We start from the raw sequence: 14,177 nt of genomic DNA, 5'->3' as shown, positions 1-14,177 counted from the left end.
AATGTTCAAACAACACCGAGAACGGAGGAGACGCTAAACTGAATGTTCACACAGCACCAAGAACACATGAGACGCTAAACAACAAGTTCAAACAGCGCCAAGAACGGAGGAGACGCTAAACTGAATGTTCAAACAGCACCAAGAACACAGGAGACGCTAAACTGAATGTTCAAACAGCGCCAAGAACGAAGGAGACGCTAAACGGAATGTTCAAACAGCGCCAAGAACGGAGGAGACGCTTAACTGAATATTCAAACAGCGCCAAGAACGGAGGACGCTAAACAACAAGTTCAAACAGCGCCAAGAACACAGGAGACGCTAAACTGAATGTTCAAACAGCACCAAGAACGGAGGAGACGCTAGACTGAATGTTCAAACAGCGCCAAGAATGGAGGAGACGCTAAACTGAATGTTCAAACGGCAACAAGAACACAGGAGACGCTAAACAACAAGTTCAAACAGCAACAACAACTTATGAGACGCCAAACTGAAATTGAACAGTAACAATAACTTTCAACTCCAGACCATCGATTTTACATGATAAAGAACTGAGAAGACGTCAAACTAAAACCTAAAACAGCATCAATAATTGAGGAAACGCCGAAACTAAAAGTTAAATATGCAACAAGAACGGAGGTGACGCGAAACCAAAAGTTAAAATAGCAACACCTCATGAAACGTCAAACCAATATTACATACTTATCCAGAGGACAGAAATTAAGTTTTTTGCATTCAATCCAGGAAGTTGTATCAGCTAATGATAAACAAACATATTATTTCTTTTAAATTGCCGAAATTATAAATCAGGTTACAAGGAAGTAAAATTGTTTAGTGTAGAATATAGTACATCTGGTGACCTTAACAGGGAAGTACTTAGGTCCTCAGGGTGAATCTGGAAAGTTCCTAATCAGTTGTCCAAAATAAATGACACGGGACTTCTAAGAAATGAAAAGTTGCTACCAATAAAGATGATTCAAAGTTTTTCGAAACGCAAAACAAGAGCAAATGAGAGAGCTCTTTTAGCAGGACCATTGTATCGCTCAACCTGGATTTAATTACAATCACGGTTAATTAAAGATATCAAGGTTATATAAAATATGTGTTGTTGACAGTATATGTAGTAAGCTTACCAGATTTGGCGATTGATGTCAACGTTTTCAAAACTTGCCTTCATTACTTAAGGATGCCAAGATAAAATTTATAATGTGCTGATAGTTTCTGTCATTACAGTTGGCTAAAGTTATCATACCTCGTATATCGTATGTGTTATCATAAAAGTCGGTGTATGTCTCCATTAGAGTCTGTTAAACAGTAATTTTGACTTAATAATATTATCATATTAGCTAAGAAATGCCATTGATATTCTTCACAAATGAATAGCACCGCGCAATACAAACTTGGTATTAGTACATTTTGTATATCATACGGCTGTTTTGTCCTTCTAGGACTCGACAGTGATGCTACATCATACAGCTGTTTTGTCCTTCTAGGACTCGTCAGTGATGCTACATCATACAGCTGTTTTGTCCTCCTAGGACTCGTCAGTGATGCTACATCATACAGCTGTTTTGTCCTTCTAGGACTCGACAGTGATGCTACATCATACAGCTGTTTTGTCCTCCTAGGACTCGTCAGTGATGCTAAATCATACAGCTGTTTTGTCCTTCAAGGACTCGTCAGTGATGCTACATCATACAGCTGTTTTGTCCTTCTAGGACTCGTCAGTGATGCTACATCATACAGCTGTTTTGTCCTTCTAGGACTCGTCAGTGGTGCTGCATCATACAGCTGTTTTGTCCTTCTAGGACTCGTCAGTGATGCTACATCATACAGCTGTTTTGTCCTTCTAGGACTCGTCAGTGATGCTACATCATACAGCTGTTTTGTCCTTCTAGGACTCGTCAGTGGTGCTGCATCATACAGCTGTTTTGTCCTTCTAGGACTCGTCAGTGATGCTACATCATACAGCTGTTTTGCCCTTCTAGGACTCGACAGTGATGCTACATCATACAGCTGTTTTGCCCTTCTAGGACTCGACAGTGATGCTACATCATACAGCTGTTTTGTCCTTCTAGGACTCGTACGTGATGCTGCATCATACAGCTGTTTTGTCCTTCTAGGACTCATCAGTGATGCTGCATCATACCGCAGCTTCGTCCTTCTAGGATTCGTCAGTGATGCTACATCATACAGCTGTTTTGTCCTTCTAGGACTCGTCAGTGATGCTGCATCATACCGCAGCTTCGTCCTTCTATGATTCTTCAGTGATGCTACATCATACAGCTGTTTTGTCCTTCTAGGACTCGTACGTGATGCTACATCATACAGCTGTTTTGTCCTTCTAGGACTCGTCAGTGATGCTACATCATACAGCTGTTTTGTCCTTCTAGGACTCGTACGTGATGCTGCATCATACAGCTGTGTTGTCCTTCTAGGACTAGTACGTGATGCTGCATCATACAGCTGTTTTGTCCTTCGAGGACTCATCAGTGATGCTGCATCATACAGCTGTTTTGTCCTTCTAGGACTCATCAGTGATGCTGCATCATACAGCTGTTTTGTACTTCTAGGACTTATCAGTGATGCTGCATCATACCGCAGCTTCGTCCTTCTAGGACCTGTCAGTGATGCTGCAGCCTAAAATGTTGAGATCAAGGAGGTGAATAAAAAAAATTAGCATTGGTCGAAATTGATGTTGAAACATAGATTGGAATTCGTACTTTCAACATACATTAATCAAAACTGTTCTTATTTCCTTACTTATGACATCAACAAGTGTCTTTTCGTCATACTTAATTCCGCTACAACTGACGCATATTAAAGGTTCTTCATCAGTAGTCGTCAGTACATGTTTGATATATGAGTTTTTCCCGAAGATAATAGCTAATATTATCAAGTAACGAAACATTCTACGGGAAAAACGTGTTCAACATAGAAATTGAAAAACCAAGTTTTAATTTGTAACGCAAACACTTAATGTACGTAATGAATCTAGTTAGAATTAAGGTGGGGATTTGAGCTCACTCGACATGTGAGTAGGTTTGACTTTATATTACAGAGCGGAAATTCATATGTATCCGGTTTGTAACAACTTGTTATTGACGAAACGGAAAAAGATCTACACCCTTATCAGAACTTCCCACCTAATACTTAGACACGAGATTGCTCAACGATTAAGAAAACGGTCGTGATTAAACGTAGGAAACAAGAAATAAGTTTTTTTTTCTATTTTATCACAGGTGTCAAATGTTGAAAAAAGTATCGTTTAACACACAAACATATAACTAGGATGATGTGTTTATTTTTTCATTAACACGTTCAATCGTTTGTTTATACGGCAAATTCAAACACGTACATAATTGCTAACTTCATCCACTTTTCATGAAATAAGAACCATATGGAACATTTTATGAAATAAAAAAAATGAATCTTGCATACACATAATTAGAATTAATCCTACTACAAATGTAGCTTTTATGATATGTAAAAATGCCCTCAATTATTTATATATTCATCGACTAACAATGTTATAAATGCGACCATCATGTAGATCAGCTTTGCCTTTGAACCCAAGTGGAAAATAAAATCATATTGAATAGAATATGAATAATGGTTTTATTAAAAACATGTTTGTAATTAAGCACATCTTCTTAAGAAATCAACATGTATTGTATTTTGTTATGTTTATTGTTTGTTTAAGTGTTTGTTTACATGCTGGGTTTCACCTCGTTAGTAGTCGTTTTAATCTTGAGGCGGTTTGTGTAGCTGAACAACATGCAGAAGATCCGCCGCATACCATCCAGAGTAATTAGGCTGTAATGGCCAAGGATACGACCAGCACAGACTGGTGTGTTTATCAGATTCCAGATTTTCTTTCGTGCGTATTTTGTTTGTTTTTTCCTTTGTTTACTTGTAGTGAGTTATTCAAATAAACGCAAAATAACAGATAATTTCGCGGGAGAATTCGTGTGTAATAAAAAAATGAGTTTCTTAATTTCAAATTTATCATAATTGAAAGAATGATTAATGACAAAAACATCAATTTTAACATCCTGATGACTTTTGAGAAACCATCGACTTCCTTGAAGAAAGATGGAGAGGACACCTTAAACTGAAAATGGGTAAAACTCAGCTTACTGATAGGGATGGGGCACTTCGCCTAGGCATTACCAGTATTCAGAATTTCGCAAGGTATATAATATATTTCATTTGAAAATTTCATGTAAAATTCGATTAAAAAATACGTTCTACTTAAGCCGAACTCATGTAGGAAGTGTTGGGACAGACATGATCAAGTCCCGTGTTTCTTACGTGTACTTGAAATGATAAGTTTGGAGCGTTTTCGGTCACACCCGTATCTACGTGGAGACGGTGTGGGAGTTTAAAAAGAAAAAACGTTCATACATTATTTCTGAATAAAATATGATTTCGTGAGTCATAAAATTTACTTAAATTTCGTGTTCCTCATCATGTGTTAGTTTCGCTTCAAAGGCTATTCGATCAACAAGGACTTATTTACTAAAACGAAAACTGGAAAAACTGATATGACACATGAGCTGTGTCTATAAATATAATGTGACCTTGTTCTGTTTTATAACCCGAAGCAGTCTACATAATGACCGGAATTCATGGGTAAACCAGGTATTTCAGCAGGCGACAGTCTCACAATGTATATATACTTATATAGGCTTGCCTAGGTGCATATCGCCAACATGTTTACACTAGACAATAACTCGCGGATTTATTAAGTATCGTTAGCTTGACGTAGTATTTCATAAACAGACAAGGGAGTCTTATCTTACATAACTTCTAATGAACAATAATGATCGGAATGGAAAATATGCAGAATCGTTATTTGTAATTTTGTGACAGAAAAATCCAGAATGAGGCTCTCACGGTAAAGGTTAGATGAAGCTTGCCGTTCGTGTGTGTCGCTAACAAGTAAACAGGACTGTTTTGCGCTCTGTGACGTCAGGCCTTTCCCGATGTGCGTACTCTAGTCTTGTTTACGAAACCAAGACAAATGACATTAGTTGCTATTGACGTGCAACATTTGAATAATACATTATTGACGGAAATCACATAGACCGAATCGACAACACCCTGGACGATTCAGAAATGTAAAACTGAAATACGTTAATAACATAGTACCGCGCCCATTCAAAAATGCAACGAATGTGATTGTAATAAAGCATGTTTTGATATATACATAATTTCTTGATACTAAAGATCACACGAAATTTTCTTTAACTGTTAGAAAAGTCTTTACTTTTCTTTCAACAACATGTAGATCTTGTGTATTTGTTTATTAAACCATCAATTTTTTTTTCGAAATTGAACAATTGATTTTAATCAATACCTTTGTTAACATTGTCATCAACATATCACAGTCAGATAAAAAAAGTCCACCACATTGGAAAGTTTTAAAACTTTGTATTTTCCTAACTCTTACCTATATTTGCCAGATTATACTTTAAATGCAAAACTGTGTAAATATTTTTTTACCAGCGGAGCTTCAAACTCTGGGATCAAACGTGGTTGAACATTCAACTGTTTTAAGTTAATTCTTTGACTCTACTGTACCTAACTCTAAATTTATATTAAAAGGCGCTACTCAACTGCGTGCCTTTGTACAATCTTCAACATTACAGGATGTAGACACTACTGATGCACTTTCAGTCCTTGAAGCCACGTTTTATCAATTAGAATACTCGTACGGTTCAGAATATACATATTTATTTGACACTGTTCCAAAAAAGCGAAATTTACTTCAATTATGGAATTTGTGCACCTCCCCGACTAGATTTTGATTTTTCTTTCGATCCTTTTGGATTCAAATTAGTTGCCTTATATGCTTCAAAATTTAGGCCCATAGCATCACTGACAAGTCCTAGAAGGACGAAACAGCTATATGATGTAGCATCACTGACAAGTCCTAGAAGTACGAAACAGCTATTTGATGTAGCATCACTGACGAGTCCTAGAAGGACGAAACAGCTGTATGATGTAGCATTAATGACGAGTCCTAGAATGACGAAACAGCTCTATGATGTAGTATTAGTAACGCGTCCTAGAAGGACGAAACAACTGTATGATGTAGCATCACTGAAGAGTCCTAGAAGGACGAAACAGCTGTATGATGTAGCATCACTGAAGAGTCCTAGAAGGACGAAACAGCTGTATGATGTAGCATCACTGACGAGTCCTAGAAGGATGAAACAGCTGTATGATGTAGCATCACTGACGAGTCCTAGAAGGACGAAACAGCTGTATGATACAGCATCACTTACGAGTCCTAGAAGGACGAAACAGCTGTATGATGTAGCATCACTGACGAGTCCTAGAATCACGAAACAGCTCTATGATGTAGCATCACTGAAGAGTCCTAGAAGGACGAAACAGCTGTATGATGTAGCATCACTGACGAGTCCTAGAAGGACGAAACAGCTGTATGATACAGCATCACTTACGAGTCCTAGAAGGACGAAACAGCTGTATGATGTAGCATCACTGAAGAGTCCTAGAAGGACGACACAGCTATATGATGTAGCATCACTGACGAGTCCTAGAAGGACAAAACAGCTGTATGATGCAGCATCACGTACGAGTCCTAGAAGGACGAAACCGCTGTATGATGTATCATCACTGACGCGTCCTAGAAGGACAAAACAGCTGTATGATGTAGCATCACTGACGAGTCCTAGAAGGACAAAACAGCTGTATGATGCAGCATCACGTACGAGTCCTAGAAGGACGAAACCGCTGTATGATGTATCATCACTGACGCGTCCTAGAAGGACAAAACCGCTGTATGATGTAGCATCACTGACGAGTCCTAGAAGGACAAAACAGCTGTATGATGCAGCATCACGTACGAGTCCTAGAAGGACGAAACCGCTGTATGATGTATCATCACTGACGCGTCCTAGAAGGACAAAACCGCTGTATGATGTATCATCACTGACGCGTCCTAGAAGGACAAAACAGCTGTATGATGTATCATCACTGACGCGTCCTAGAAGGACAAAACAGCTGTATGATGTATCATCACTGACGCGTCCTAGAAGGACAAAACAGCTGTATGATGTATCATCACTGACGCGTCCTAGAAGGACAAAACAGCTGTATGATCCAGTTTTATTAATATATCGCTCTACTGTATCCGATTCTAAATTCATAATGAAATATGTTATTTTTCGAGTGACCAATTGAAGACAGTTCGTAACATTACAAGATTTACATTTGTGTGAACGGAGACTGTGGTGTTTATAAGTCGCAGTTGATTCCATGTTCATAGACCTGTTATCAATTTCTTTCAAGAAGTGTTCAACTGACTGACAAGCTCGGAACACTGGATTTCAAATTATTTTGGTTGATGAAAATTATAGGGAAGTTTAACTGTCGTCTTAGTGATCATATTTCTTCGTTCGATGAGAAACCGGATGTGTTTGATGCTCGTTAGTTTGCCTGCTGCATCCATTGTTGTATACCTTCTCATTTGAAAACGTGACGTTACTTACTTGGACTGAACAAGATTTGAATAGCAAGTAGTTGGCGATGAAGCAGAAGACGCTTACTATTCCGGAACCAAACACCTGGTCTTACTATCCTTGTACTTTTTCAGGGGCCTCCATCTTAATCTTTCTTTTCCTTATACTTGTATAGATTTATATTTAAACTTAAAGATTGGATCTTTTCTCCAAAACAGTTGAAAGGTGTTGTAACAAAAGACTGAATACCATCTGAAAAACAGTGGAAGGGTGTTGTAAACCAAGAGAACGAATGTTCTGTGTCCAAAAATAGGAAAGTACTGTACCCAAAAACCTTACTATTACAGAAGAAACAAGATGCGTTTATGAAACACTATGCAACAAAATTCTGAAGTGGGACATTAAAACTGTACTGTGTAAGACATGTGCTAATTATATGCAAACTTTGTGAAACACTTATGTCATCATTCTGGTCTTGTCACAAAGGACGCAAGTGACAAATACGAAAGCCCTTCATCTTATGGTACAATAGTTATGGCCAATGTAATTTTTTTTCGAATGTAGGTCAAAAGTCCAGAGGGTTAAGGTCATATGGTCAAACAATTTGATACCGCCAGAAAGGTCTTGTCACAAGGAACACACATACCAAATATGGAAGCCATATCTCTTACGGTGCAATAGTCATGGGCAAGGTTGAAATGGACAACAGACAGATCTTTCGATCCGAGGGGCATACACACATTTTGTTTTGATGATATCTTTCTGCAGAGTAATTTCTCGTTTAAGCTAACCTTGTATAAGTATCACTATCTCTCTCTATATATTCACATGAATATTCATGAGACACATGCTTAAGATACCGTGCAGACACATAACTGTTATAACGAGAAGAAGTTATACGTATTTGCTGTCGTGTATCTGCATGTAAATAGTGAAAGTGACATTTTTATTATGATTGGCTATTTTTCATTGATGTTGTGTAAAAATAGTTACAGTTTTTGCTTACAGAAATGGCCGACATTTCACATATTATAATACATTGTTACCATACCTCTTTTCTGTTTATTTGTTAATGAGATACACCTCAAAACCAGAACAATTCATCAAGACAATAGCTCAAGCTGACAGATTGTACAAGGAAATCTGATACAAGGGCGATATACACAGGAAATTTCTACGTAATGAAATTGATTTTTACGCTAAATTCCAAGAAACGCGGCCTAACACAATGATGATGTCAATTACAATGATGTCAATTTCAGTGTCAGTTGATCTCTCGAGCGGACCAAGTCGAAGTCAAAAAGTAATTTCATGTTGTGTTGATCTCGTATGCATTCAATGGAAACATGTTTTATACAAAATAGTTAGTCAGGACTCGCTGGCTTAATTTTGAGTAAACACAATAAGCGCTTAATTAATATCGAGATGGCAAATTTCAAATTTGGAATAGTATTGAAACCCGGAACGTTCACACAAGAACTCCAGCCGACCAATATCGGACGAGTTTGCTGTTTATCAAGGCTCGTACCAGGATGTAGCACTAAGGACATGGTGCCCCTGGCAAGCTTAAGTATTGATCTCAATTATAACCACAGAACATGGTACGACAAAACAAGCCCATTTTGTACTGTAAAAATGGTAAATTTATGTGGCGAATGATTTTCGCGGTGAGAAATCCAGTAGTTGTTTACAGATACAGTATAAAATGCAGTATGAACAGAAATATTACTTTTTTCGTATGTACTTTAAGAAGTGAAAATATTCTACTATAACTATATCTGTTCATTTAATTAGCTGCGAATGAAACTTGTCACAGGATGGTTGTACATTAGAAACATTAAAGAATTTATTTATGGTACTTTTGACAAACGGAAACACGGATTTAAACAAAAAAGTCGTTTTAGTTTTCGGTTTGTCTATAAATATATATGTACGAAAGATATCAATTTCAATGAAAAAAAAAACAAAAAAACATAGGTATGTACAATAACAATGACGTACACGACCAACAAAGAGCCTGTTCCTCAACTAAAAAGAAAAAAGAGAGATAACGCAATTATTTAAAAGGAGTGCTGGTTGTTGGTTTTCCCCAGAAGTCAAGTGCGGCATGCGGTCGATCTAAAACAGGTAGTTTATTGTATCTTACAGCTTATGATAAATCCGTATCGACTATTTGTAGAAATGGGTTTTTACTCTACTCTCCGTCTGTAAAGGATGTTGTTAACCTTCACACATCAATCTTTTTTTGCGCGGCAAATATCAGGATGTAGAGAAAAAAACACACACTCGCACACACCCTCACAAACAATACAACGTAAGCCTTGAATGAGGTCGATACCAAGATGTATCATACAACCATATCAACCGAGGTCAGTATCATTTTGACTTCGGTCAATAAATCTAGGTATCGCTGGAATAATTGTCTTTGCTTTTTTTCTTATTTGAAATAACTCGTGACATAATAGTCTGGTATCAATTTGTGATATTTTCATGCGAAAAAACGATGCATTATCACTAGACCTACATAACCCATGGTGTGTCAATTTGTCTTTTAATCATTGTTTACTCACGTTTTGTCTATTGTAAGTGAAAAACGGAATATAATTAATTTGTCATAGGTCTGTAAATATCGACATATCGTTTGATATCGTCCAACCATTTGATGAAATATGTCCCAAGGTCATTTTTTTTCATTCTACAATAAGAAATCCGAAAGCAACTACATCACCGCATGGTTCCAATCCACGTGTTTATCAATTACATAAAACAAATGCATTTTAACTGTTTCATTATCATTTTTATTAAACATAAATAAACAATTATAAATTATACATATTAATACAGACAAATATCATTATATTCTATTACAAAATTAAAATTTCATCGCTCACAAAAAAAAATGGTGTCTGAAATTATTTACGAATTTATTCCCCTTCAAAAAATTGGGTTTACTTTTTCCAAAAAAAAAAAAAAAAAAAAAAATTTATTGCATCTTTGAAAAAAAGTATTTTAAGATTTTTGTAATCGATGAAATTTTAAATTATAAAAAATAAAATGTTATCAAACTATCTAATTACTGGCGAGCCAAAACGAAAGATCAGAAATCAATGAGCATTGTGATTACATCTCGAAAACCAGCCTGGTACTCAATAGTCTTAAATTAGAAGGGAATCAAAATGAATCAATTAATCAGCTCAGTGAATTCGGCCTTCGTTCAGCTTTAAGTTACGTACACTGAACTAGCAGAACACTTAAATACATTGAGAATATGTAACAATAAATATTACCTTAAACACTATACACTAACATACAAATAAAACTGTTCCGGATTATTTCAGTTAATACATTTGATCTGAAGTTGATTTGCGAGTCTATTTTCTCTCCCCTAGCTAATCGATAGAACTCAACGATACAAGTCGCACCAGGAAGTCTCGCCTGGGTTAATATATCGCTGATGAGGTCACCCGGTACAACACGCTACCATAATCTGCCGCACCTGTCACAATGCGAATTCCAGTGGTCATATTTAAACCACAGCTATATACTTCGGCGGCGTAATAGTACTAATCTGGAATTTCCCAAATAGTTTACGGCGTATATCTATTTTCTATCAAATCTCGCCCAATTTACTTGTGACTCTTAGTTACCTGTTGTTGGTATAGCACACTTGTATACCTATCTAACACTGCGTTTTTTCATTTAACATTAATATTCAAAATTACAATACATTTCATAGATTTATTATGAACGGATTTCATTTATCCTTGTAATCCCTCGACCACCCTCATCCCTAAATTGAGACCTCTAATTTATTGACACCATTTTTCTACTCTCATAATTTCACAACCTTTCTGTCGTACACTTGCATTAATAACCTGCAGCTGCCTTTTAAAGTTCACAATATCTCCTGCTTTTATCAAATTCGCGTGTGGAGATTATGTTTTAGTTCAAAATGTTATTTGTTTTTACACATCAGAATCGCTCTCGTCGAACGTATCATTCAAGAAATCAGTTCTTGCTCCAAACTTTTTCAGAACGTCTACAATTTCCCCATGTCGTCTGCCATGAGCAATGGCTGCCGGTGTAGCTCCGTCATACATTTTACTGTCCACATTGATTTCAGAAAGTCCCAGAAGAAATGTGGTGAGAATTAAGTCGCCTCGCTCAGCCGCTCGGTGCAGCACCGTTGCGCCTCTTTTCGCGTCACCGTTATTTATCCGTGCTCCTTTTGAAAGCAGTAGTTTCATGATGTTCATGTGTCCATTTTCAGCCGCCACGTGCAAGCACGTGCACCCAGAAGAGTTTCTGATTTCCAAATTCTGTGGGATTTTCTGGAAACGAATAGAATATTCATTTTGCATTAATTCCTCATACCGAACCGGTTCCAACAACGCTCGAACCAAGTCAATGTCTCCCTGTCGGCACGCGATGTGGAGGGGTGTGTCCCCATTGCGATCACACATTTCTACACATGCACCCCCTACCACCAATCTTCTGACCACAGAAACCTGTCTCGTCAAGACAGCGAGATGTAGAGCAGTCTGTCGTAATTCATCGTTGAAAATATCAAGCCAGTCTTCAGCTGGCGCCATCTGGATGATAACAGTTGCTAAAGATATCTGACCATTTATAATGGCCAAAAACAAGAGATTGTCACCTTCTGAGTCTGTGCCATAAACCATCAATGCTTCAGGCGTTACCCTGTCAATGGGTTCAGTGTCCACCACAGACACTTTTTCCTCCATAAATCCTTCGTCCACTTTCATTTCACCCGTTTTTCTTGAAATTTCATCTATGTCCGCGTGAATTTCACAAATCTCCTCCTTCAGCGCTCCCATACTTTTACTGTCAATATTCACGATATCGTCCCGCAAACTTTTCACATCTGCACTGGAAAACGAAAGAGAACTGGAACCGTATCCGAAATCCAGACTCTCCGAGTTGTCCATATCTTTCTGGTGTAACTTACTTAAGTGATCCATTCTCAGAGGGCTAGGTCGAGTGACCTTTTCCCCATCAGTTTCTATGTCATTCATTTTGTCCGATTTCTCCCGAGCCTCAACAAAGTAAATCTTAGTACTATTTGCGCAAAATATTATTCACGCACTGCCAAAACACTGTATGAGCGTCACTCGCTTGATCAAATATGGCGTCCAAGTTGGTACACCAAGGTCGTTGAGATATTATATCGTAATATTGCTCTTGTGTTCGCTATGTTGTTGAATGTGCCGTACTGAAAATTGTTATTCAGTTTATAGCTACCGTCGCTTGGAAAACCTTGTGGAAGTGTAAATACCTTGTAATAGAAATCCTCGGGTCATTCAAATTCAATGATCTCGGTTCGGAATTTCCAACCACGTAGGCCGCACAGCAACGCAGAAACTTGCCCTTTGTATTGTGGGGCAGAGGAAATTTGTAGGGGAATTCCCGTTTGGTTTTTCCCTTGGTTTTGCACGCACTAGTGGGTTTCATTGCAGCTGTGTACTGTGAACGACCTGCGTCAATCACACCGAGCTATCGTGTACAGACACACATACTCACCAGGTCGAAGTGGAAATCCCAAAAATAGCTGTTGTAGTCAGCGGATATATGTCATGCATGTGAGACTATGTGGAATCAGCTGGGGAGTCATAACCGTATTGTGTGGCATCAGCTTGTGTTTAAGAATAAATTTAGAATATCACTCAGATAGGGGGAATATTGCCTAAGAGTCCGACACTAGTGTTGAAATATATTTATAGATTACGCCACTGTTAGTCAGAATTAGAATATATACAAAGTTACATTTTCATCATATTTCAAATATATACATTATTCTGACTCAACATTTCAATCGTAAATTTAGACTGCTACTAAGCAGGTTTAATAGAAAAGAATTTAGTTTGAAAACCAACAAAATTATTTCGAATGCTTTGATTTAAAAATTGGTTTTAAAAATCCCCATAAATTGAAATTTTAACACTTTTAATTAAAATTTCAAACAATTATACAATTAATTAATGTTAAGTGTGTATATTGTTAAACATCCTGTTAAATTATTGTAAATCACCCTGTAAAAACTACGTATTTTTGAATTAAGACATTCACGGTTTAACCCCTAAAAAATAATGTAGATTTAGCCTTGTTGTTTGACTATTGACAGTACAAGCCTTGGTTCTTCCAAGAGGAAGAATTATGTGTGCCTAACTCCGGTTCTTGTCCGTATCCGGAAGAACGAAAACCAGTCAGTGCCAGTTGATAATGATGTTGCTTTCAAGAAACCCGCTTTCCTGGTAATATGTAGATACGGATTTTATTATTCAAAAATGTAAGCGTTTTCCTTCCTGTTCACGGAGAATACATTAAGGGGTTTTAGTTCATTTCTTTATTTGTCCTATTGGATTTTGAAATGAATGAAACTCTTTAGCTGTTCCGGTATACGCTATAAAATAAACACATGCGAAAAATTACCAATTTTTATCAGCTATAGTTTTCCTCTTGGATTCAAATATGTTAGTTAAGCAGTTAAATTTGCTGGTAATAATTTCGGCACAAAATTTTCAATTAGCCCAGAAGTTTAATTAAGCTGTAAAAAAATTGCTTGGAATTAATTCGTCACGAAAAATATTCAATTAGTTCTATATACGAGAGAGAATTTTTGGGGTAGAACGTAGGAGATAGTAAACATGAATCATTTCAGGGTATTAC

The 14,177-nt window shown here is 37.2% G+C and overlaps 1 protein-coding gene across 1 annotated transcript; it reads right to left on the bottom strand.

Moving 5' to 3' along the window:
• Positions 1–10,335: 10,335 nt before the first annotated feature.
• Positions 10,336–12,969, bottom strand: LOC132553139 (NF-kappa-B inhibitor cactus-like). The gene has a single exon (XM_060217357.1). The coding sequence runs from the start codon at positions 12,524–12,526 to the stop codon at positions 11,456–11,458; it is 1,071 nt and encodes a 356-aa protein (XP_060073340.1). The 5' UTR covers positions 12,527–12,969; the 3' UTR covers positions 10,336–11,455.
• Positions 12,970–14,177: the final 1,208 nt, after the last annotated feature.

Source organism: Ylistrum balloti, unplaced genomic scaffold (assembly GCF_031769215.1).
Source record: "Ylistrum balloti isolate Yb309-2 unplaced genomic scaffold, AGI_CSIRO_Ybal_v1 Utg369636, whole genome shotgun sequence".
Lineage (NCBI taxonomy): Eukaryota > Metazoa > Mollusca > Bivalvia > Pectinida > Pectinidae > Ylistrum > Ylistrum balloti.
The sequence above is the reverse complement of the archived record's forward strand: the minus strand, read 5'-3'. Positions and strand labels throughout refer to the sequence as shown.